Source organism: Wyeomyia smithii, chromosome 1, assembly GCF_029784165.1.
Source record: "Wyeomyia smithii strain HCP4-BCI-WySm-NY-G18 chromosome 1, ASM2978416v1, whole genome shotgun sequence".
NCBI lineage: Eukaryota > Metazoa > Arthropoda > Insecta > Diptera > Culicidae > Wyeomyia > Wyeomyia smithii.
Genome location: NC_073694.1, coordinates 142,371,408 through 142,393,775, shown reverse-complemented (window position 1 = coordinate 142,393,775; position 22,368 = coordinate 142,371,408). Strand labels below are relative to the sequence as shown.

The following is a 22,368-nucleotide window of genomic DNA, read 5'->3' as shown; positions in this document are numbered from 1 at the left end:
GAAATTATGATGTTACGTGACTCCTTGTTGTTAAGCTAGAAAAAGGTAGGGATTTCCAGCATCAAACTTTTCAAATACAATACAAAGTAAAAATTTCTTACAATTTCGAATAAAACTGGGGTCATCTCTGACATTCTTTGTTATTGTTTTTCTTCGATGTCGCTCTTTATTTTCATTCTTTGCTAACATTCTGGATATGATAAAAGTGAAGTCTTTGCTTGTACCGAAGCTAACTGCTTATTGGCTTTTCGAAAGGTATGCCATGTCTGAAGTATGATTCCTGCAGACCGCGTCAACTATGAATTGGATAGAATAAAGATCAAGAATCCCATTAACTAAACTATTGTCTGTTCCTAAATAAAAAATGTTACATTCCGCAGTAGCAACTTGAATTTCTATTTAATATACACACACAAACTTCGTAGTCAGGATGCGGAGTGGATTAATACTACTGACTATTATATTCGGGATCGAACATATGACTATTACTAGTTGAACCAGTATACCAGTATACCTAATACCTCGAGGTTTTTGAAATCACCTCTTAGACACAATTATCACGCAAAAGTTCAGGCTTCCAATGTGTTATTCAAGTCACACAGAATTTGCTCTGACTTCGCACAACGAATGCGTGAAACGCATAACGCAAAAGTTGTACAAGGAATACATTGACAGAGATCAAAATAAGAATATGTATCATATGCACAAAAATCGCATTGTTTCGGTAAACTTCGGTTTCGGGCGAACGGCGCTCAAAAACCGCTCTTTACTTTCGCGAGCCGGTGCGTATCAACGGCTCGTGCATTCCTAAAAATTGTCAGCAACCGAAACAGCCAATAGCGAGCCTTGTTGTAGTCATTGACGCTGGTGCCCAGAGCCTGACAAAGTCATTTTCAATTTACAATTATCAGGTTATCAAACGACGCGATGCGGTGCTAATTTCAATTGAGACACTGAAGGAAAGGAAAGAGTCTCTCTCTCTCCGTCACTCTCTCCGTCAATTGAAACAACAACAGACGGGAAAAAGAAGTGATTCGATGACAGTAGCCGAGAGGAATGAAGTGAAAATGAAACTGTTCGAATCGAAATGACAGACCAGTCTTGACCTAGATTTAGGCAATCAACAGTTGTTGTCAATATTCATTTTCGCCGGTAGGCGAAATTTCGAAAAATTGGAAATTTTATAATAAATATAGAATACCTATATCAAAAAAGTTGTGCACATTGTAGGTATCCAACGACACATTGTATTGTACATTACGTACAATCAAATGTTTTCTATCAGCATCTTTCTCTCTTAGTGTTGGTTTGAAAACCTGAGAATCCACAGTGAAATATTTCAATATAAAGAATATTGTTGAAACGTTACAGCTTCGATCAAAACACTGCTACCAACTTGCCGGCAGACATGTTTATTACCGTAGATTTTAAACAGAAACAATAGCTAAATGTCGCGGATCAAGGCTTACTGGTTTTGCTTTTCTCGCAGTAAAAAGCCGTCGACCATATGTGGTGGGAACCAAACCAAACCCATCATTAAAAACATTATTTTGTATGGAGAATTAAGATCTAATGTTCAATTGCTCACAAATAAGGTTGTTTAGCTATATCAGTTTTTATATTATCTGAAAGAGTTGCATTTTCCAAGTAAAACGTGATTTTCAAAAATTTCAAAAATCTTTGACCTTCAATTTTTAAATCACGAACTAAAACTGCTCGAAATCGCTACAATGACAGTTTGCCCATGTACCAACTGTCATTCAAGCGATTTAAAGTGATTTTGATTCTTAATTTGAAAACCGAAGACGAATGATATAAATTTAAAAAAAATCACGTTTTTCTCAGAAAACTACACTCTTTTAGCGGATATATAAATAAATAAAAATCAAAAATCCGTGAATAGCTGAACAACCCAAAAAGTCCGTAGTTACGTATATGGGGTTGTGGATTTTATTTTCGTCGTACTAAGGATTCATTAGTGATACGAGAAAGTGGAATATTTTTAATGTATATACTCTGAAATTCACTTTTTTTTCACAACACTTATTTGACACGAATTCTGAAATTCACTTGCATTCCGATCAAAACTATTTGATTCAATAAAAAAATTCTATTACGTCGCCACGGTTTCAATTTTATTCCTAAGTGAATTTTATTCGTCCGAAGGATGGCTGAAAATAGCTATTTACTCGAATGGCAGAGAGTTTTCATATGTTATATTGAGTTATACTGAAAGTAATGAAAATAATATCAGCAAAAATGTGACAGACCAAGTTTTTTTTTCGTCATATTGGGGTAGGTAGGAAAAGGAAACATTTCGAATGATGTTTCAATAACATGATTGGAAGGTATGGTTATGTAAGGTCTTTGCCTGGATAAGCTAATAACGTTGGTTGCTTACGAACCGAGTCTCAGAATATTCACATTATTTGGTTGTGAAAAATGGAACCGGAGATGGGATAATCGCTCAATCATTCAACTCAACAGCTAGGTGCACCTATATTCATCATATTTTTCTCATTTGTCCAATTAACCGTTAACCGTTAAATATTTCTACAAATTTTTGAAAATAAATCTATTTGCTTCTCGATTTTGTCAAGTGGTCGAAATTTTTACGTTGAAAATATGGTAAAATTTGATGATAAATTGATCAAAAAGGCGTGATGAGATGAATATAGGTGCTGAGGTGAATATAGGAGCGATTACCCTATTTCCAATGATTTCTCTTTAATAAAATGAGAACTGGAGATTACGGCCAGGGCGAAACATATCAATAAAACTAAATAGTTTGCGCAGTCACTTAGATTCGAACAGTTTCATTCCATTTTTGTTCCTTTCGGATACTGTCGTTTCGGATTTTCACTGTCAAACAGGTTTGATTACGGTTTTCTTTACCGGTTAGTATTCATCGGGTCATTCCTAATGAAACTGATGGTTGTCTCAATTGACGGAAGCACTGTCGCGTATTATGACACTTTCCTTTCCATCACCGTGAAATCTTAATCGGCACGGCATAATGACATTTGAAGATAGTTTTCTTACACCACAAGACACAGTGAATATGGCAATGGCATCAAAAAAAAAACCCTCTCATTGCTCAATCCAGGCAATGAAGAAGCTGATTTATTAGCAAAAAGGGGTGCCATAGAAGGAGATATATTTGATAGACCGATCACCTTTACCGAGTATTTTCATCTGCCCCGACAACTGGCTCTGGCAAACTGGCAGTAAATGGGATTCTGGCGATTTGGGGCGATGGATGCACTCCATCTCGCCCAAAGTGTCTACGAAATCATGGTTTAAAGGCCTCGATTTAACTCGGGATTTTATACGAGTTATTTCACGCCCAGTGTCAAACCATTACATTGCAAATGCCCACCTCTATCGAATAGGGAAAGTTGATAGCAACCTTTGCGAATGTGGAGGGTACGAAGATATAGAACATGTAGTCTTCGTATGCCCTAATACCACAGAGCAAGGAATAAACTTTTCGATTCCCTCTCGCCTCTTGGAACGGAATGCATCATCTGCAATGCAAGTTCGGGATGCACTCACGGGAATGGCATCGCTGTCAGCTACCATACATTTGACGCGTTACCAACATCACTGGCACTGGCACCCGAAAAATGAGCAGTTTACCATTATCTTATGTTGATTCGGGCAAACCGGCAAAATGCTGACTGCAATTATTAATAGCATATCAGACAGTTTCGAGCAATTTCTTAAGATTTTCACATGGTATGTGATGTTTCAAGTGATATTTAGTACATTAATTGTGTCCCAAAGCAAAGTGAAGCAAACTGTGACAGCAGAAAAAGTAGTTTTGGGACAAACGGTACAGAAATAGATGTTCGTAACTCTTGAAGGCTACCATGCCATTCCCTTGGATGCACTTGCCAGCAATGATTTTAGTTTTCTCACCCATGTTTACGAATTCATAAAAGACATAAATTATCGTATCTAAGTCCACTTTCTTTCTCTGTTTCTCCCTGTCCCTTTTCCTATATGAAGATCTTTGAGGATAATACTAATCTTTGTTTGCTCTCTCTATTTTTCATCTTAGGTTATGAATTTTTTCGTCTCTATCAAAAACTGTTGATTCTAACAATGGCTGTTATTATACTGTTCTATATGCTATCTTATTTTGTTAGAAAGCTGATTCGTTCGTAACAAAGTTTGATATGAGTTTGATACTAGTAGAATCGTTTTTGTTATATTTTTTGTTATTTTAACACCTAACGAGATCAAATTGAAAACACAACCTGAATGGTTTTTCTCATAACAAACTAACAGCTTCTGTTACATTTATGTTTTGTCTTTCGGGTCACTATTTTCTTAACACCTTCTTCTCTCAATATCCATGAAGTACTGTACCCCCTGTCTCCGTCAGCATGACGCTGTTAATGTCCACTTTCAATTGAATACCTTTTCTATCCCTTCAAAGGGTCTCAGCTGACAAAATCAAAGCAAAAGCATTCGAGTAGTTTTTAGTTGACACATACAGTGATCGAAAATAAAACAAATGTTTTTCAATTGAAAGCGACGGGTCACAGCGTCTCTATAACCTGATAGTTGTCAATTGAAAATGATTTTGTTAGGCTTTGATTACGATTGAATAGTGATCTACCTTCGTAAATTTATTTAGATTAAATATTTAGGTTTCACGTTTTATAACTCTGCCTCCGTTTTAGTCTGGTTCAATAAAAATAAAATGAAATGTTTTCCAGTTTGCGATCTTAGTGTAATTTGTTATGAGTGTTGACCAATTTTACTAATTGACCATGTGGCAACCCACCCCTTGCAACATGATAAAATGTTTTTTGGGGCCATCCACATACCACGTGGACAGGTTTTTAAAGATTTTGACCCCCTCCTCCTCTTCCGTGGACAACTGTCAATATAAATTCTAAAAAAATTGTATGGACTGAACATTAGCCACCCCCCCCCCTTCAAAGCTGTCCACGTGGTATGTGGATGGCCCCTTTTGAGGAAGGAATCGAATTGAAACAAAACATAATTGGGGCGGTATTGTTGAACAAGATTGCTGAAAGCTGGAATATTCTGCTGGAATAGCTGAATTATTCAGATAAAATATCACGCTAAAACAATCACTTTTTACCCAAAATTGCTGATATAGCTTAGAAGTGTTCAAATGACTTTATCATTTATGTATCTAAAGTTTATCAATTTTCACATCCACGGATCATTTTAACGTAAAACTACGTCTCTTAGGGAGTTCCGATAAATAGGGGTGTGAAATAAAAATTTAAAACGAAGCAGGAAGAGATACGCCCAATTTCAAATGTTTATAAGTCATTTATTATTCAACGGATTTTATTTTTTTCAGTATTGCGACAACCAATTGAAAATTATCTTCGCATCCATCCAAATGCATTAAATTGTAATTCGATTGGGCAAACTATTGTTCTTTCGAGAATGGTCAAACATTGTTGAAACGCACATTTCTGACATCTCTAACTGGTCGCTTTTCCTAACACGATCGATAGAATATTATACCTAGTTAACTGGGAATGCAATTTTTGGGCTATGTAAAAGCCTGCTTTTGCTCAAACAAATCATTTTACTATCGGATGGTGCGACCGTGAAACATAGTTCAGCAGCAGAGGTAGCGGCACTTTCTCCAGTGATGTTCTGCCTTTTTTGACAACAACCCAAATATCCTGGATCCAAACCCAACAACAAATTAGCTTTTTTAGAACAAAACAAATACATAATTGAAGGTCCAACATTTTTTCAAGAGATTCAGCGGTATAGCTGGTGTCTCCCTCTGCATGTACTGTTAAAATCTGTTTGTGCCGCATATTGTTTCTTCCATTCTTATTCAGCTTGTGATGCCGTCTTTTTATGTGCAAAATCAAATTCGTTAGCACTTCGTTTGCATAAAATTTTAAAAATATAGCTTTGCTGCATGCAATAGCGTTACATTAACTCCGCACCTCTCACTTCATACTTCAACGACAGTCGAAATATTCTCAGACATCAGTTTAGATTCGTTCATCCAACCGACGATGTGCGTTCGTGATTAGTTAGTGCATCAATAATAGCGAACAACACAGTAGTCGAACCGCGACAGACCACACGGAAAACAAACTGACTTTGGGCATAGCAACAGACGTTCATGAATTGCTGCAATAGGAAACTGTGGCGGATCATATGAGAATCTTGCACATTGTATAAACCCCTAACGAGTTGTTGGTGTTCATTCAGGTGATATCGAAACGTTAGAGCCAAAAAAAAAAAAACGATCTAGGAAACAGTTCTTACCAGGACAACCAAACGAACGGTTAAAATATGTTTAAGTATGTCTACGTCAAACTCGCGGTCGTGATTTTGTACACAACCCTTGCGTTTTTTTTAACAATTCACGCTTAGTTCGGTTTGGTTTCATTCATGATGATTTTAAATGAACTACCTCAATACATCGTCTTCCCGCAGACTAATTACAGTAACTATTCGCTAACTGGGCACGCTTTAACTGGGCTTCTTTTTAACTGGGCGCTCGCTAGCTGGGAGGATTCCCAGTTAAAAAGACAACAAACGTCAAATATCTAAACGAACGGGGGGCATGTAAATTGGGAACGAAAACTGAAAAATAAAAGTTTTTTCTAATCGAGCATATTTGAAATACAAAACAATAATATAGCTGATAAATGTACTCGCTATATAAAACTAAAGTTCATTCCGCGTCGAACACTCGACAGAAACGGACGTGCAAAGTGGTCGTTCTATTACAATCCGGTCCGTGTGTACGAATAGCCAAACAAAAGAGTGTATTATTCGCGCTAAAGGCCAACTAGATTGTGAGTTGTGTCGCTACGTTCTGTACCCGGCTCGCAACTTTGGCTGTATTGGTGCAAGATACCAGCTGCAGTTTTGATCTGTGCACAGTGAATAGATCTTTCTAATTCAAGGCCATCATTTGACAGTCGAGTCGTGTCGCTGTGCTGAGTGATCTCACACCCGGCTCACTGCTGGTGGCTGTATTGGTGCTGCTGTACTGGTGCTGCTGGCTGCTTTGGGTGCAGCTTCGAACGATCGGACAACCACTGCTGGAAGGAAGAAGTAAATAGGTACGTGTTCTTGTCGGCGCTAGTGCGCTACATTTAGCGCGATGGATATAGATCCCTCGCCTCCCGTGCCACCAGCCCCGAACCCCCCTGACCCTGACCCTTCTGTTACCCTCTCCCCTGTTCATTCTCCAGTCCCCCCTCGCCCCAGGCTTTACCCGGACGGATCTCAACAGGGCAGCTATACTGTTTATTTTCATCCAAAGGCAGGAGTGAATTCAAAGCGATTAAACATACTGCAAATTTCTAAAGACCTGACGAAGGGGTACAAGGCCGTGACCGAAATTTCCAAGGTCCGACCTAACAAGCTCCGTGTCGTGGTCAGTGATCTGGCACAGGCCAATGCTATCGCTTGCTCTGAGCTCTTCACATGCGAGTATCGCGTTTACATACCCGCACGAGACGTGGAGATCGACGGTGTCATAACCGATTCAAGTCTGTCTGTCGAGTGTATCCTAAAAAGCGCAACCGGTTGCTTCAAAAATACCGAAACACAGGCGAAGATTTTGGATTGTAAGCAATTGCGGTCCATGTCTCTCGTCGGCGGTAAAAAAGTTTACACTCCGTCAGACTCGTTTCGCGTTACGTTTGCCGGATCTGCACTCCCTAGCCACGTCTCGATCGACCGGGTTCGTCTGCCTGTGCGATTGTATGTACCCCGTGTTATGAATTGCACCAATTGCAAGCAGTTAGGCCACACAGCCGCCTACTGCTGCAATAAGGCACGATGTAGCAAGTGTGGGGAGACTCATGCGGAAGATTCTTGCAGTGTTAATGCTGAAAAATGTATTCACTGTGGGGAAAACCAGCATGAGCTCTCCACATGCCCGGTGTACATGCAGCGCAGAGATAAAATCAAGCGGTCACTTAAGGAGCGTTCTTATGCTGAGATGCTGAAGAAGACCGTGACCACTTCTACCATAAAATCGAACCCCTTTGATCTGTTGTCCTCTGATGAAACCGATTCTGACGATTCATCAGCGGGAACATCTTATGCCAATCCTGGGGAGTCTAGGAAGAGGAAAAATGTTTCTTCTCCTAAACTTCCCCGTAAAGGTCCTAAGATTTCCCAAAGTGTAATGAAAAGTACGAACAAACCAAACAGTGCTGCGGAAAAACCGAAGCAAACTCCTCCTGGGCTTGCAAATTTAAAGTCCCAGACAGAGTTCCCAGCACTGCCAGGAACATCTAAAACCCCAGTTGTTCCTTTTGCACATCCAGTTGATGAAACAAACTCTGGATTAGTGAAATTTTCTGACATTGTGGACTGGATTTTTGAAAATTTCAATGTACCCGATCCAATTAAAATTTTTCTTACAGCATTCCTCCCAACAGTTAGATCATTTTTGAAGCAGTTGACTGCCCAATGGCCCCTCCTTGCAGCGATTGTATCCTTCGATGCCTAATTCAACTGTGTATATGAAGGATTCTATCTCTGTCTTACAGTGGAATTGTAGAAGTATTTTACCAAAAATTGATTCGTTTCAAGTTTTGATAAATAAAAACAAATGCGATGCATTTTCCCTTTGTGAAACTTGGCTTACTTCAAATATTGATCTCAACTTCCATGATTTTAATATTATTCGCCTTGATCGAGACACCCCATATGGAGGAGTACTTTTAGGGATTAAAAAGTGCTATTCTTTCTATCGTATTAACCTCCCCTCGATTCCAGGCATCGAAGTTGTCGCATGTCAAATGACAATACAAGGTAAAGATCTTTGTATTGCCTCAATATATATTCCTCCCAGAGCACAGGTTGGGCAACGGCTGCTCTTTGATTTAATAGAACTTCTTCCCTCGCCACGTTTGATTTTGGGAGACTTCAACTCTCATGGTGTGGCTTGGGGTTCCCCTTACAATGATAACCGCTCCTCTTTAATCTATAACCTTTGCGATGACTTCGACATGACTATTTTAAACAACGGTGAAATGACACGTATCCCGAAACCTCCAGCGTGCCCAAGCGCTTTGGGTCTATCCTTATGTTCGACGTCGCTACGGTTGGATTGCACATGGAAGGTAATCCTCGATCCTCACGGTAGCGACCATCTGCCTATTCTTATTTTAATTACAAACGGGTCAACTCGCATGCGACCAATTGACATTCCGTATGACCTCACACGGAATGTCGATTGGAAGTTATACGAGGAAATGATTTCAAAAGCGGTCGAGTCGATTCAACATCATCCACCACTTGAAGAATACAACCTCCTCGCGAGCTTGATTCTCGACGCCGCGTTGCAAGCCCAAACGAAGAAATATCCCGGCGTAACGATCAAAGAACGGCCTCCCACTCCGTGGTGGGACCATGAGTGCTCCGATGTCTACACGCAAAGATCCGACGCGTTTTTGGCCTACCAGAAGGGTGGTATACCTGGCGACTATATACGTTATTCGGAGCTTAATACCAAGCTTAAAAGTTTGGCTAAAGCAAAGAAACGCGGATATTGGCGTCGGTTCGTGAACGAGACGTCGAGGGAGACATCGATGAGCACTCTTTGGAACACAGCCCGAAGAGTGCGGAATCGCGTAACGGACAACGAAAGCGAGGAGTCTTCAAGTCCGTGGATATTTGATTTTGCCAGGAAAGTATGTCCGGACTCTGTTCCTGAGCAAAACATTGTTCGCGAGGCGTCTCCGGGCCACGACGCGATAGAATCACCTTTTACGATGGCAGAATTTTCAGTTGCCCTCCTGTCCTGTAACAATAACGCGCCTGGGTTAGATAGAATCAAATTCAACTTGTTGAAGAATCTACCCGGCAATGCCAAGAGGCGCTTGTTGAACTTGTTCAATAAGTTCCTGGAGCGAAACATTGTACCGCAGGATTGGAGGCAAGTGAAGGTGATCGCCATCCAAAAACCAGGGAAACCAGCTTCTGATCACAACTCTTATAGGCCGATTACAATGCTATCCTGTATCCGGAAATTGATGGAAAAAATAATACTCCGTCGTTTAGACCATTGGGTCGAATCAAATGGCCTACTATCGGATACTCAATTTGGCTTCCGCCGTGCCAAAGGGACGAATGATTGTCTTGCGCTGCTTTCTACAGATATTCAGCTGGCGTATGCTCGCAAAGAACAAATGGCGTCTGCGTTCTTGGACATTAAGGGGGCTTTTGATTCCGTTTCTATTGACATTCTTTCGGGCAAACTTCACCGACAAGGATTTTCTCTAATTTTAAACAATTTTTTGCACAATTTGTTGTCCGAAAAGCACATGCATTTTACGCACGGCGATTTGGCAACTTTTCGCATTAGCTACATGGGTCTTCCCCAGGGCTCATGTTTAAGCCCCCTTCTTTACAACTTTTATGTAAATGACATCGACGAATGTCTGGCAAATTCATGCACGATAAGACAACTTGCAGACGACAGTGTAATCTCTGTTACAGGAGCCAAAGCTGCCGATTTGCAAGGACCATTGCAAGATACCCTGGACAATTTGTCTGCTTGGGCTTTACAGCTAGGTATCGAATTCTCTCCGGAGAAGACTGTGATAGTAGTTTTTTCTAGGAAGCATGAACCTGCTCAGCTTCAAACACAAATAATGGGTAAAACGATTTCTCAGGTTTTGGTACACAAATATCTTGGTGTCTGGTTCGACTCTAAAGGCACCTGGGGTTGTCACGTGAGGTATCTGATGAAAAAATGTCAACAAAGAGTGAATTTTCTTCGTACACTAACCGGACAATGGTGGGGAGCCCACCCAGGAGACCTTATAAGGCTCTACCAAACAACGATACTGTCTGTTATTGAGTACGGGTGTTTCTGCTTCCGCTCCGCAGCAAACACACATTTGATCAAACTGGAGCGAATACAATATCGTTGTTTGCGTATCGCCTTGGGTTGCATGCAATCGACCCATACGATGAGTTTGGAGATCTTAGCTGGAGTACTACCATTGAAAAACCGCTTCTGGAGCCTGTCTTCTCGTATTCTAATCATATGTGAGGTCTGGAACCGTCCCGTGATTGAAAATATTGGAAGGTTAATCGAACTTAATTCTCAAACCCGTTTTTTGACATTGTATTTCAATCACATGTCCCAAAATATTAACCCTTCTTCGAATATTCCAAATCGTGTCGACTTATCAAATACTTCTGATTCTACTGTGTTTTTCGATACATCCATGATAGAAGAAACTCGTGGAATCCCGGATCATTTACGCGTGCAGCAGATCCCTAAAATTGTTTACAATAAATATCGAGACATCAACTGCGACAATATGTACTACACTGACGGATCACTTCTTGATGGGTCCACTGGCTCCGGTATTTTCAATAACAATTCAACCGTCTCCCATAAGCTCGATAATCCTGCTTCTGTTTACGTCGCAGAATTAGCTGCAATTCAGTACACCCTAGGGATTATCGAAAAAATGCCCACGGACCATTATTTCATCTTTACGGACAGTCTCAGCTCCATTGAGGCTCTCCGATCGATGAAAGATGTTAAGCACTCTCCGTATTTCCTGGGGAAAATACGGGAACATCTGAGTGCTTTATCCGAAATATCTACTCAGATTACCATAGCGTGGGTCCCTTGTCACTGCTCGATACCGGGCAATGAGAAAGCGGACTCTTTGGCTAAGGTGGGCGCAACAAACGGTGATATTTATGAAAGACCAATTGCTTTTAATGAATTTTTCGCACTTGTACGTCAGAATACGATCATCAGTTGGCAAAATTCTTGGACCAAGGGGGAACTGGGAAGGTGGTGACATTCCATAATCCCCAAGGTATCGACGAACCCGTGGTTCAAGGGGTTGGATGTAGGTCGGGATTTCATTTGCGTGATGTCCCGGCTTATGTCCAATCACTATAGATTTGACGCGCATCTCCGTCGCGTTGGGCTCGGGGAGAGTGGTATCTGTGCCTGTGGTGAAGGTTATCACGACATAGAGCACGTTGTTTGGTCATGCCCTGTACACCGTGACGCCAGGTCTAGATTAATAGCTTCCCTGCAGGCCGAAGGTAGGCAGCCGGCTGTTCCTGTTCGTGATGTCTTGGCGAGCCGTGACCGTGATCCTATATGTCCCTTATATACGTTTTCCTGAAATCCATCCACGCCCCAGTTTAGTCCTATCCCCTTCCGCCTACATCCAACCAAACGACAAGAACACGTTTAGACCCCGGATCCGGAAACAGCAATCAGACCCGCACGATAGTCTCAAGGCCCGATGGAAACAACCCAATATGCCAGTCAGTAATATCTTGGCCCAGCAGCGGAACAAATTTAATATGCTGCTTACCTATGGCAATGAAAACCATCAAACAGCAAACCTGTGCTTTTAATCGAAAATATTCTAGCTTTAAGTTAGATTTAGTTTCAGCTCGTAGTCGGCAGCGAGGATAAAAAATTTGCTTTTAGTTATTAAGATACTTTAGAAAGTAAGCTACCAGATATAATTGGCGCCGTTAAACATTGAATTGTATTTGTGCCGTGTCAAATAAACTATAGATGAAAAAAAAAAAATAAAACTAAAGTTAAAAGCTTTATTTGAGAGATAAGTTTGTGGTTGTGGCGTCACTATTTGGTGATCAACTTGAGAACGCAAGCCTTTTATGAAGTTGTCGCGAAGCAGTGTTATCCATTGAACTTCCCCTCGGCGTTGAGATGATATCCCAGTTAGCGAGCTGATTTCAATAACTGGGAAGTGCTCGTCGCCCAGTTAGCGAACAGTTGCTGTAGTACAATATTTCACAGCTAAATGTGAACTGTGGCCTATCTGAGAACTGTGATGTTGCGGAATTGGCATTTCAGTTTAGTTACGAATTTGTATGGAAAAAGGGTCAAAGTCTTTACGAATACGCTCCTTTTGGTGAGCTTCACAGAGACTTGAGCTGCCTAAGACCGGTAAACTGATTCAATGTCAGGCTTTGAGTATTGAATATTAATTATTATTATTCTCTTGTGAATGTTGTTTAACCTTCATTGCATCCTAAAAAAACTTACGTTGTTTACCCTGGTGTGTGGTTTTCTACACATACAACATTTTAACTTGTTTTGGACAAGAAACATCTTAATTTTGCCCCAAACTTATTTTTTTCATTGAGTGCATACATACCTGAAGCTATAGGTACTAAATAATCCTGTTTCGAAAATCGAATGAGGTATGTATGTGTGCGGAAGTATGTGTATGTGTGTATATTTTCATTCTTACGACCATTATATCTCGATTTTCTCAGCATCGGCTGAACCGATTCGATTGTTCTTAGTCGCGTTTGAAAGAGCTAAAAGTCTAGTTATTTGAAGAAAAATATCGTTTTGATCCGAGGGTTCATTCAGAAATAACGTAACGAAATGTGGTCAGCTTATATAGGAACTGATAAACTAACCGATTTTTTCTTCCAGCGGTTTGACTGATTTGAGTCCTTTTGGTGCTAGATGCGTTTGTTAGGATTTGAAGGGTAGATTTATATCCAAAAATATACTTAAAATTAAATGATAATTTCCAAAGGTACGTTGAAAAAAAAAAACAAAACAAAACTTGTGGAAACGCCTAGTACATTGCAGTAGTTTGGAGGTAACCGATTGAATGATATTATGCGTATTGTACAAAAACAATCTTGAAAAATACATTAGGATTATCTCAGCAATGGATGTATTGATTTGATTTCCTTGGCTGCAAATGGAAGGGCTTGAAGGCCATTAGGTCATCATCGGACATTTGTTTGATCCGATGGTTCATGCAAAAGTTACAAAACAAAACGTGTTTTCATGATATGAGACCAATTAAACATGCTATGATAGCAATTGAACAAAAAAAAGTCCTAACATCGGTTTGACCAAATGAAGCAATTTGGTGCTAGGAATGTTCGTAAGAATATTCTGAAATCTATGCTAAGCAAAGTAAGCAAAGCCTTGGTGCTACATACCGATTCGTTCATCATACACAGACTTCGCAGTCGAATGTTTAGTGTAAAGGACAATTGCGGGGCTAGCGCTACGATCCTACTAACACTAACAGTTTCTCCCGAGCCGAGACTCGAACCCACGACGACTGGCTTGTTAGACCATCTCGGGAGATCCATTCTAAATTTATTTCAATATACCTAAAAGCGCGAGTATACTTGTCTTGCAGTAGACATAAAACTGTGTAAATGTTGAACACTGCTCAACCAGGCTGTGCAAACACTAAATAGGTACTTTTAGTATAGCGTATTCGTAACCCATATGTGTGAAAATTCTCACACTGGGATGAAACAAATAAACACATACTTTTACACATGTCCCACGTAGCCTTTTGATTGATTTAATTTTGATGCAAATTACAAGAATGCACCCTTATAAATTTCTAAAATCAGTCAAACCGTTGAAAAAAAAATCAATTAGTGTATCAGTTCCCATGTAAATTGATCACCTTTTGTTACGTCATTTTTGAATGAACCTTCGGATCAAACGATATTTTCCATCAAATAACTAGACTTTAAGCTCTTTCAAACGCGACTAAGAACAATCGAATCGGTTCAGCCGATGCTGAGAAAATCGAGATATATTGGTCGTAAGAATGAAAATAAACACACATACACACACTACCGCACACATACACATCTTATTCGATTTTTGAAACAGGATTAATTGGTACCTATAGCTTCAGGTATGAAAGCACTCAATGAAAAAAATATGTTTGGGGCAAAATTAAGTTGTTTCCTGTCCAAAATAAATTCGAATGTTGTATGTGTGGAAATCCACACACCAGGGTAAACAACGTTAGTTTTTAAATATCTCATCAACAAAAAATATTTTTCCCTTGGAGAAAATGTATTTTGTGTAAGATTGATGGTTTAGGAATTGTCAAGAAATTTCATAAAAATCGATCGAGAAGTTTTCGAAAAAAAATCAAAACAAAATTCATTTGTGTGGTTTTCCACACAAGGGTTCAATGAAGGTTAAATCTGATAATTCAATTCCATTAAGGTTCGTATAACTAGACAAAAAATTATAGTTTGAAACCAGTTCAGTTTTCCAGTTTCCCGAAGCTTGATCAAATTTTCACGCCTTTCACGACAACACCACTGCATTTTAGTAGCTAGTTTATATTTCAATTTTGTCCGATCTTTTAGGTGCCTCCAAATTTTCAACGCATTTTTTTCCTCCTGCGACGCTGCTGTGGTTCTTATATACGTCGCCACTTTCTGGACGAGTGCGTTACTCCTTTTTCAGCGGTTCTGAGCAGCACTGGGTAAGCTACTAATGACCATTATATTTAGTATTCGTCACGCGCTACCGGTGTGCATCTTAAATATATGTGAGCGGGTTTCGAATGGATTATGATGGTGTGCCCCGAGCAATGTTTACTGGACTGGAGAGTGAGCTCCACGTCAATGTTTGAATTGTTTTGATTCTCTCTCTCAGCGGATTTTTGTTTTGAACTGGTGATAGGAAGCTCATTCTTAAAATAAACCTAAATTCTAACGGATCGTGTTAATCGGATCGTGTTAAAACAAATGCCAACAAAATAAAAACTAACTTGGTGAAGTTAAGTGTTGAATAAAGAACTTTCTAGATCAGTGACAAGTTCATTGTGGCTGAAGCTTGCTTACAATCAAACTCGTCCAAATGAGCCAGACAGATTCTGATTGACATCGGCTGCGTTCGAAATCGGACAAAACTGTCTTGGCAATAACAACCCGCCAGTGAAAGAGAAATCTCTCATGACCCGCCTTCCGGGGGTTCTCATTCTCTTTGAATGATATATTTGGGAAAGAAAGCTTATCAGTTCGATCTCTGGTTACCCATACGAGTCGAAGCTAGCAGGAGGAAAACTAGAACAGATGCATCCAGAGAATGACGGCAGCATTTAGAAATTTACATTGAGCTTGGAAGCCCAGAAGCAGTCCGGTGTTGGTATCGTGTGGTTGTCCTTTCGTGAAGCAAAGGTCCTTTCCCAGTTGTAAGCGTAGGTAGCTCGTGGTTTGGAGAAAAGAGAGCGGAAGTTGGCTGCTTTTTTTTTGCTGCTCCGCGTTCTCTTTGTATGATGTGAAGTTTTTGGGGTGAATTTGATTAGTGTGGTGGGTGGGTTGACTGGCTGGCTGGAGGTAGACTTCGCAAAGCAGCAAGACGCCAGCAGGAATAACCGTTCGTGACTTACGGAGCTAGTCGTCGATAAAAACCAATGCGGGGGTATGTGCTAACGTGCTTTTTTGTCATTTATAGTACACAAAGTAGGACGCAAACAGGAGAAAATTTTGCGCGGTTATTTGTGTTAGTGTGCTTGAAGGAGATCCTATTTTTTAAGTAACATTCAGCTAAAAGGTAAGTGCTATCACCGTTATAAATGAAAACTTATCGCAAGGTGAAATTGGTTTGGCTACATCTGTAATTGTTCCAGTGAGTATCCAGAAATCATACTTTTAAACATAGGTGCAGTAGAATTTCATTGATAAATCGAAGTTTGCTTTACATATGCGGTTTTCGAATAGAATCCAATAATATAAGTCTCCTCTCCTTTTCGATCATTCGGTATAAATGTACTTTTCTCATTAAAAATGCGGGGTTCACTTTCATTAACTCTAATGTAACTATAGGTTTAGAATAGCAAGAGCTTCATTTCTCCAGTAAAATGAGAATAAATATTTATTACTTCATGCCAAGTTAATTCTATCTCAAAATTCGGTTGAAAGCAGCCAAAACATAATTTGCAATTATTTGCAAGCAACATTGACGTGTCTGAAAAAAAATCACAAAGGTTGAGTGGTTACAAACGGTAGGTCATACCATTGAAGAGGACACAACTGGGTCCGAAGAAAGAAGATGCTCACTGCAACTAAATAACCCCTCTTATATCCTCTTTTTGCCCACGAGGCTTTTGAACAACAGAAACGTTTTCTTGCGCACTTGGCATCAAGTCGCAAATAAATTTTTATATTGTAACTATATCGTTTTGATGTTATATGACGGAATTTTCTTCTCCACAGCCCGAATGCGTTTGAGTGTTTTTTCAATTGCGTAATGGATAATGCACAATCTTGATAAAATTCTATTTTGCGAACATGTATTAACTGTGAAGGTGTTATGCGTATATTTAACGTTATGAATGGATCTGGTGTTACGTTACAACATTTTTTATTTGAATGTATTTATATGTTTAGCGTATTTTCCACGGGCGCATAAACTTTTTGAAAAAGCGTATGTATTTCAGCATACACTTTATTAGAGGCATTAGAGGTGAAAACATTTATTGTTATAGAATAACAATTTTATACCTATTCTATAGTGTATGATCAATTCCATGCCAACTCGACCAACGGTTTGCAGCACCCTCTCAGATACCCATGAAAGTAGGTGCAGAGACAGACTTCGATTCATAGGCAGTTTTGCACACTTGAACATTTTAGAAACAAATCAAGACTAACTTTTAAAAAAGGCTAAAGAACTTGCAATTTTTGTCAAAAAAAAAAAAAAAGAATTGAAGCTTTGTCCAACTATTTGCCCACAAAATTAAATAAAAAAGTACGAGATCTGTTTGGAAACCTTCAATTGATCTGGAAGAGGAGCTACACGAGAGAAACCGCGCAAGGGGTAACCCATAGTATGTGTCGAAAAACACATCAGTTTCATTCAAACTAATATCCTGCAAATCAACTCGTACAGCTTGTTAAACTTTGCAGGAGAAAGCACAGGCGGCGATGCTAGTAAAGCTAGTAAACTGTGAAAGGCTCAAACTGTGAAAGTTCGAGAAGAGCATTTAGAAAAGTGAAGTTAAGGAATCGGAAAAGATAAACTGATCGATCAGGTTCGTAGCTTCTTAGAAAAAACTTAAATTAATCCACCTAGCGGTCAGACTCAGCCTTTCTCATTCAAACTTATTATTTGTAAAAATGGATTTACATGAATGCTTAAATCCAAAAAGGTATATTCACTCTTTGGGTTCTAAAATATTGATGTTGTAATTGAAGTATAAAATATGAAATTTGACGTAATGTTAGTGCTTCAGAAAGAGCGAAACATAAGAAATGACTCTTAATTTCGAACAATTTAATCACGAGCGATACCGGGAACGTTCAAATAATACGATTATACATTTAAATCATGTTGAGGCCATATATATTGATCAAAGCAGCTATAGTGTTGAATAGTCTTTGAATTTCTTTTCTTTCCATAACTTTTGAACAGTATATCAAACTTTTATGAAGTTTGTTATTTGTAAGTTTGAGAGATGACTCATTTGTATGACACTAGTTATGTTCAAATAAGTCGTGTAATACTTGAGATAATAGACTTTCGTTGTTTTACAAATTAAAACATAACGGTTGCTTAAGTTTGATTACAATCAAATGAAAAGGGAACGTATGGGGGAGCCAAACTTTGAGACCACGTGTTTAATCATAATTCATCAGTTAACCCTTAACTATCCCGTTCATTCGATATCAATCTTGTTCAAATCTGTTGTGTAGTTTCTAAGATAATGAAGTTTAGTGATTTTCACATTTCGATACATTACAGACGAAGTTACGTTCCGATTACAGCAAAATTCAATAGGGTGTTATGAGGCAGCTAGACCTTTCATTTGATACTAATTCTGTGGAAATCGGGTCAACCATCTCTGAGAAAAGTGAGTGAGACCAAGTAGTCATCAAAATATGTTTCTTTTCATAGCTGGATTTCACATTTTCAAACATAACAGGAAAAGTAATAATCCGTTCGCAAAAAAAAAAAAAAAATCATTAGGGTCTTATGGGGCTGCAAGACTTTCCATATGACACTGATTTTATGAAAATCGGTCCAGCCATCTCTGAGAAACATGAGTGAGATTAACCAGTCTCCAGAACACGTTTCTTTCTGTAACTTCTGAACCATATATTCAATCTCCAGAAAATTCAAAAGTTGAGGGTTTTTAGGTAGCTCGTTCATTGGAAACCAATTTTGTTCACATCGGTTGTGTAGTTTCTGAGATATTAATGTTTCGTGATTTTTACATTTTGATACATAACCTCTAAACTAGAAATCAGATTACAATAAAATTCAATAGGGTCTTATAGGGCAACTAGACCTTTCATTTGCAATTGATTTCATTGAAATCGATTCAGTCATCTCTGAGAAAATCGAGTGAGATTGGGAGAGCGTTACACACACACATGCAGAAAAGGCTCAGCTCGTCGAACTGAGTCGAGTAGTATACGACATTTGGCCCTTTTGAGCACTTTTATACCATTAGTTTTTGCAGTGATTGCTATACCTTTCTAGGAGAAAGGCAAAAAGTGAAATGATAGAAATGACTTTTAATTTCAACTTCAATCCCGAGCAAGGCCGCAAATATTGAAATAGTACAATATTAAATTTAAATGATGTTGAGGCCACATATTTTGATCGTAGCTTTAGTTCTAAACAGTCTGCGGATTTCGTTTCTTTCTATAACTTTCAAACCACATGTTTAAACATTATGAAATTCATTGTTTAAGGGTTTGAAAGCCCATTTATTTGAATTCAACTATGTTCATAGCTTCTGAGATATAAGAGCGTTTTTCACATTCTGACGCAGCGCCAAAACTAAAAGTTTGATTACAATGAAATTCAATAGCAACCTAAGCGGCAAATAGACCCTTCATTTGACACCAAAATAGAAATAATCGGTCAGACCATCTCTGAGAAAAGTGAGTGCGAAAGAAAGGTGCACATACACACGTACACACCCACACACAAACATATACACCTATACATGCATATATGCAAAAAATGCTCGATTCGTCGAACTGAGTTGAGTAGTATATGACATTCGGCCATTTCAATCATTTTTCTATCTTTTAATTAGCCAGTGATCGTTAGGAGAAAGTCAATATGTTTACTTTCATTGTGTGATTTCACATTTTTATGAACAACGGACACAGTTACAATCCGATTGCAATGAAATTCAATAGCAACCTATGGGGCAACTAGACCTTTCATTTGACACTAATTTTGTGAAAATCGGTTCAGCCATCACTGAGAAAAATGAGTGAGTTTAAACAACCTCAGGATAACTTTTCTTTACATAACTTTGAACCATATATTCAACCATAACGAAATTCAAAAGTTAAGGGTTCTGGGGAGAGCCCAATCATTTGAAACCAGTTTTATTGAAATCGGGTGTGTGGTTTCTGAGATATTGATGTTTCGTGATTTTTACATTTTGATAAATAACCTCTAAACTAAAAATCCGATTACAATGAAATTCAATAGCAACCTATGGCGCAACTAGACCTTTTATTTGCAAATAATTTTATGAAAATCGGTCCAGTCATCTCTGAGAAAAGTGAGTGAGAAAAAAAAGTTGCACATACACACACACACACATACACACATACATACATACATACAGAAAATGCTCAGTTCGTCGAAAGAAGTCGAGTGGTATATGACATTCGGCCATTGGGACCACTTTAGGTATACGGTTTTTCCAGTGATTGATATACCTTTCTAGGAGAAAGGCAAAAGGCTCCAACCGACGCCAAACCACCATTTTGTAATTCCCCGATTATGCCCACAGGACCTCTTGTTTCTTTATAAAAATCGAAGAGTCCATCCCTATAACCTGCAGTAGTTATTCCAGAAGCTGGAGTTAGCCAGTTCAACCGACCGTCGCGGCCCTTACTTATAAACAAGGGTGGTTGCCGAGCGGTGGAAAAGAAACGAAAGTTATGTCCCAGTCCTGGTTGTGTTCGGAACTCAAAACAGTAGCACTACGTCGGTCCTGTTGCGAGAAAGTGGGGTTGGTCTTGCAAGCCCGCACCGCGAAAATACAAAAGCAACGAACGCTATAACAGAAAATTTGAACCAGAATAATCGGCAAAGACCCAGGCAACTTATGATTGAATACTCGGAACATGAAATTGCCGTTCTCTCAATTTCCTAGGAGCCCGTGTACTTTCCGATGAATTGAAAAACTGCAAAGTCAACATCATAGCGCTGCAGGAAGTATGCTGGAAAGGCGCGACGGTGCGTACATATAGGGGTGGACGCACCATCTACCAGAGTTGCGGTGACACACATGAGCTGGGCACATTTTTTATAGTGATGTGTGAGATGCAGAAGTGAGTAATCGGGTGGTGGCCGGTTAACCCCAGGATGTACAGGTTAAGAATCAAGGGCCGATTCTTCAACAATAGCATTATAAACGCACGGGTGAAAATAAAATCTCGAAAACGAGCAAAATGACTCATGATTTCATGATTTGGGTGTATTTTCATGGTATGAACATACACCATGAGTAAAGACTCATGGAATCATGAGCCAATTGTTCGTAACGCACTCCGTGCGTTACTGTTTTGCTGACATCATGAGCAATTTGGATAGAAACCATGATTTATGAGTCATGAAATTTGACTCATTTGACTCATGAAATCGGGCGTTCAATTTATGAAATCTCCCTTTGACTCATGGAACCATGATTGTGATTTATGAAATCATGAAATGCGAGTCATGAAATATAGCATTTGACTCCGGGAATCGGGTGTTTGATTTATGAATTCTTGCTTTGGCTTATTCTAACCTATGAAATTATGAGCTGAACTCGTGAAATCATGAGTCACGAGTCATGCAATTTAGCATTTGACTCATGAAATCGGGCGTTAGATTTATGAATTCTTGCTGTGGCTACTGGAACCATGATTTTGATTTATGAAATCATGAGTTGCGAGTCAGGACATATAGCATTTGACTCCAGGAATCGGGTGTTCGATTTATGAATTCTTGCTTTGGCTGCTAGAACCATGATTTTGATTTATGAAATCATGAGTTGCAAGTCAGGATATACAGCATTTGACTCCAGGAATCGGGTGTTCGATTTATGAATTCTTGCATTGGCTACTAGAACCATGATTTTGATTTATGAAATCATGAGTTGCGAGTTAGGACATATAGCATTTGACTCATGAAATCGGGTGTTCGATTTTTAAATCTTGCTTTGATTTAGGAAACCATGAATTGAACTCATGATTGATTGGGCTAGTTTCATGAAATCATGATTTGTGCGATCCGATTCACGAAATTGCCCAATCCGCTCGAGAGTCACAAATAAAATAAGACTTTTTTCTTACATTTGTTCCCCGAATGTTTTAAAAATAATATGGAAATAGTTTTTGTACGCGAATAACCATTACTTTTTATAGAAAAACTTGTGTGAGTTTTCTTACAAAAGACACTAGCGCTATGATTATAAAACAAATTTTTCTTTTATTTTGTCTCTGTGATAATTGAACTAAAATTTATTTATTCTTCTCTTAAGGGTCACAGGCGATATTATTCCACTTGTGAAACGAAATTATTTTTTCCATTAAGTAGTCACGGTGATA

The 22,368-nt window shown here is 39.1% G+C and overlaps 1 protein-coding gene across 12 annotated transcripts in view; it reads left to right on the top strand.

Annotated features, from left to right (window-relative positions):
• The window catches only part of LOC129718648 (cGMP-specific 3',5'-cyclic phosphodiesterase), a 178,739-nt gene that overhangs the window by 4,657 nt on the left and 151,714 nt on the right, over window positions 1-22,368 (top strand). For 2 of the 12 annotated variants that reach the window (XM_055669638.1, XM_055669630.1), the window contains exon 2: window positions 16,256-16,354. The exons of 2 other annotated variants lie outside the window; for them this stretch is intronic. Coding sequence is in view for 2 of the 10 variants with exons in the window: in XM_055669631.1 (XP_055525606.1) it covers window positions 15,163-15,281 (119 nt within the window). In the remaining 8 variants the exon portion in view is untranslated. Of the gene's footprint in view, window positions 1-15,162; window positions 15,282-15,424; window positions 16,223-16,255; window positions 16,430-22,368 lie in introns of those variants that run through there. 8 more of the 12 variants (XM_055669631.1, XM_055669627.1, XM_055669629.1 and 5 more) reach the window with 7 other exon arrangements.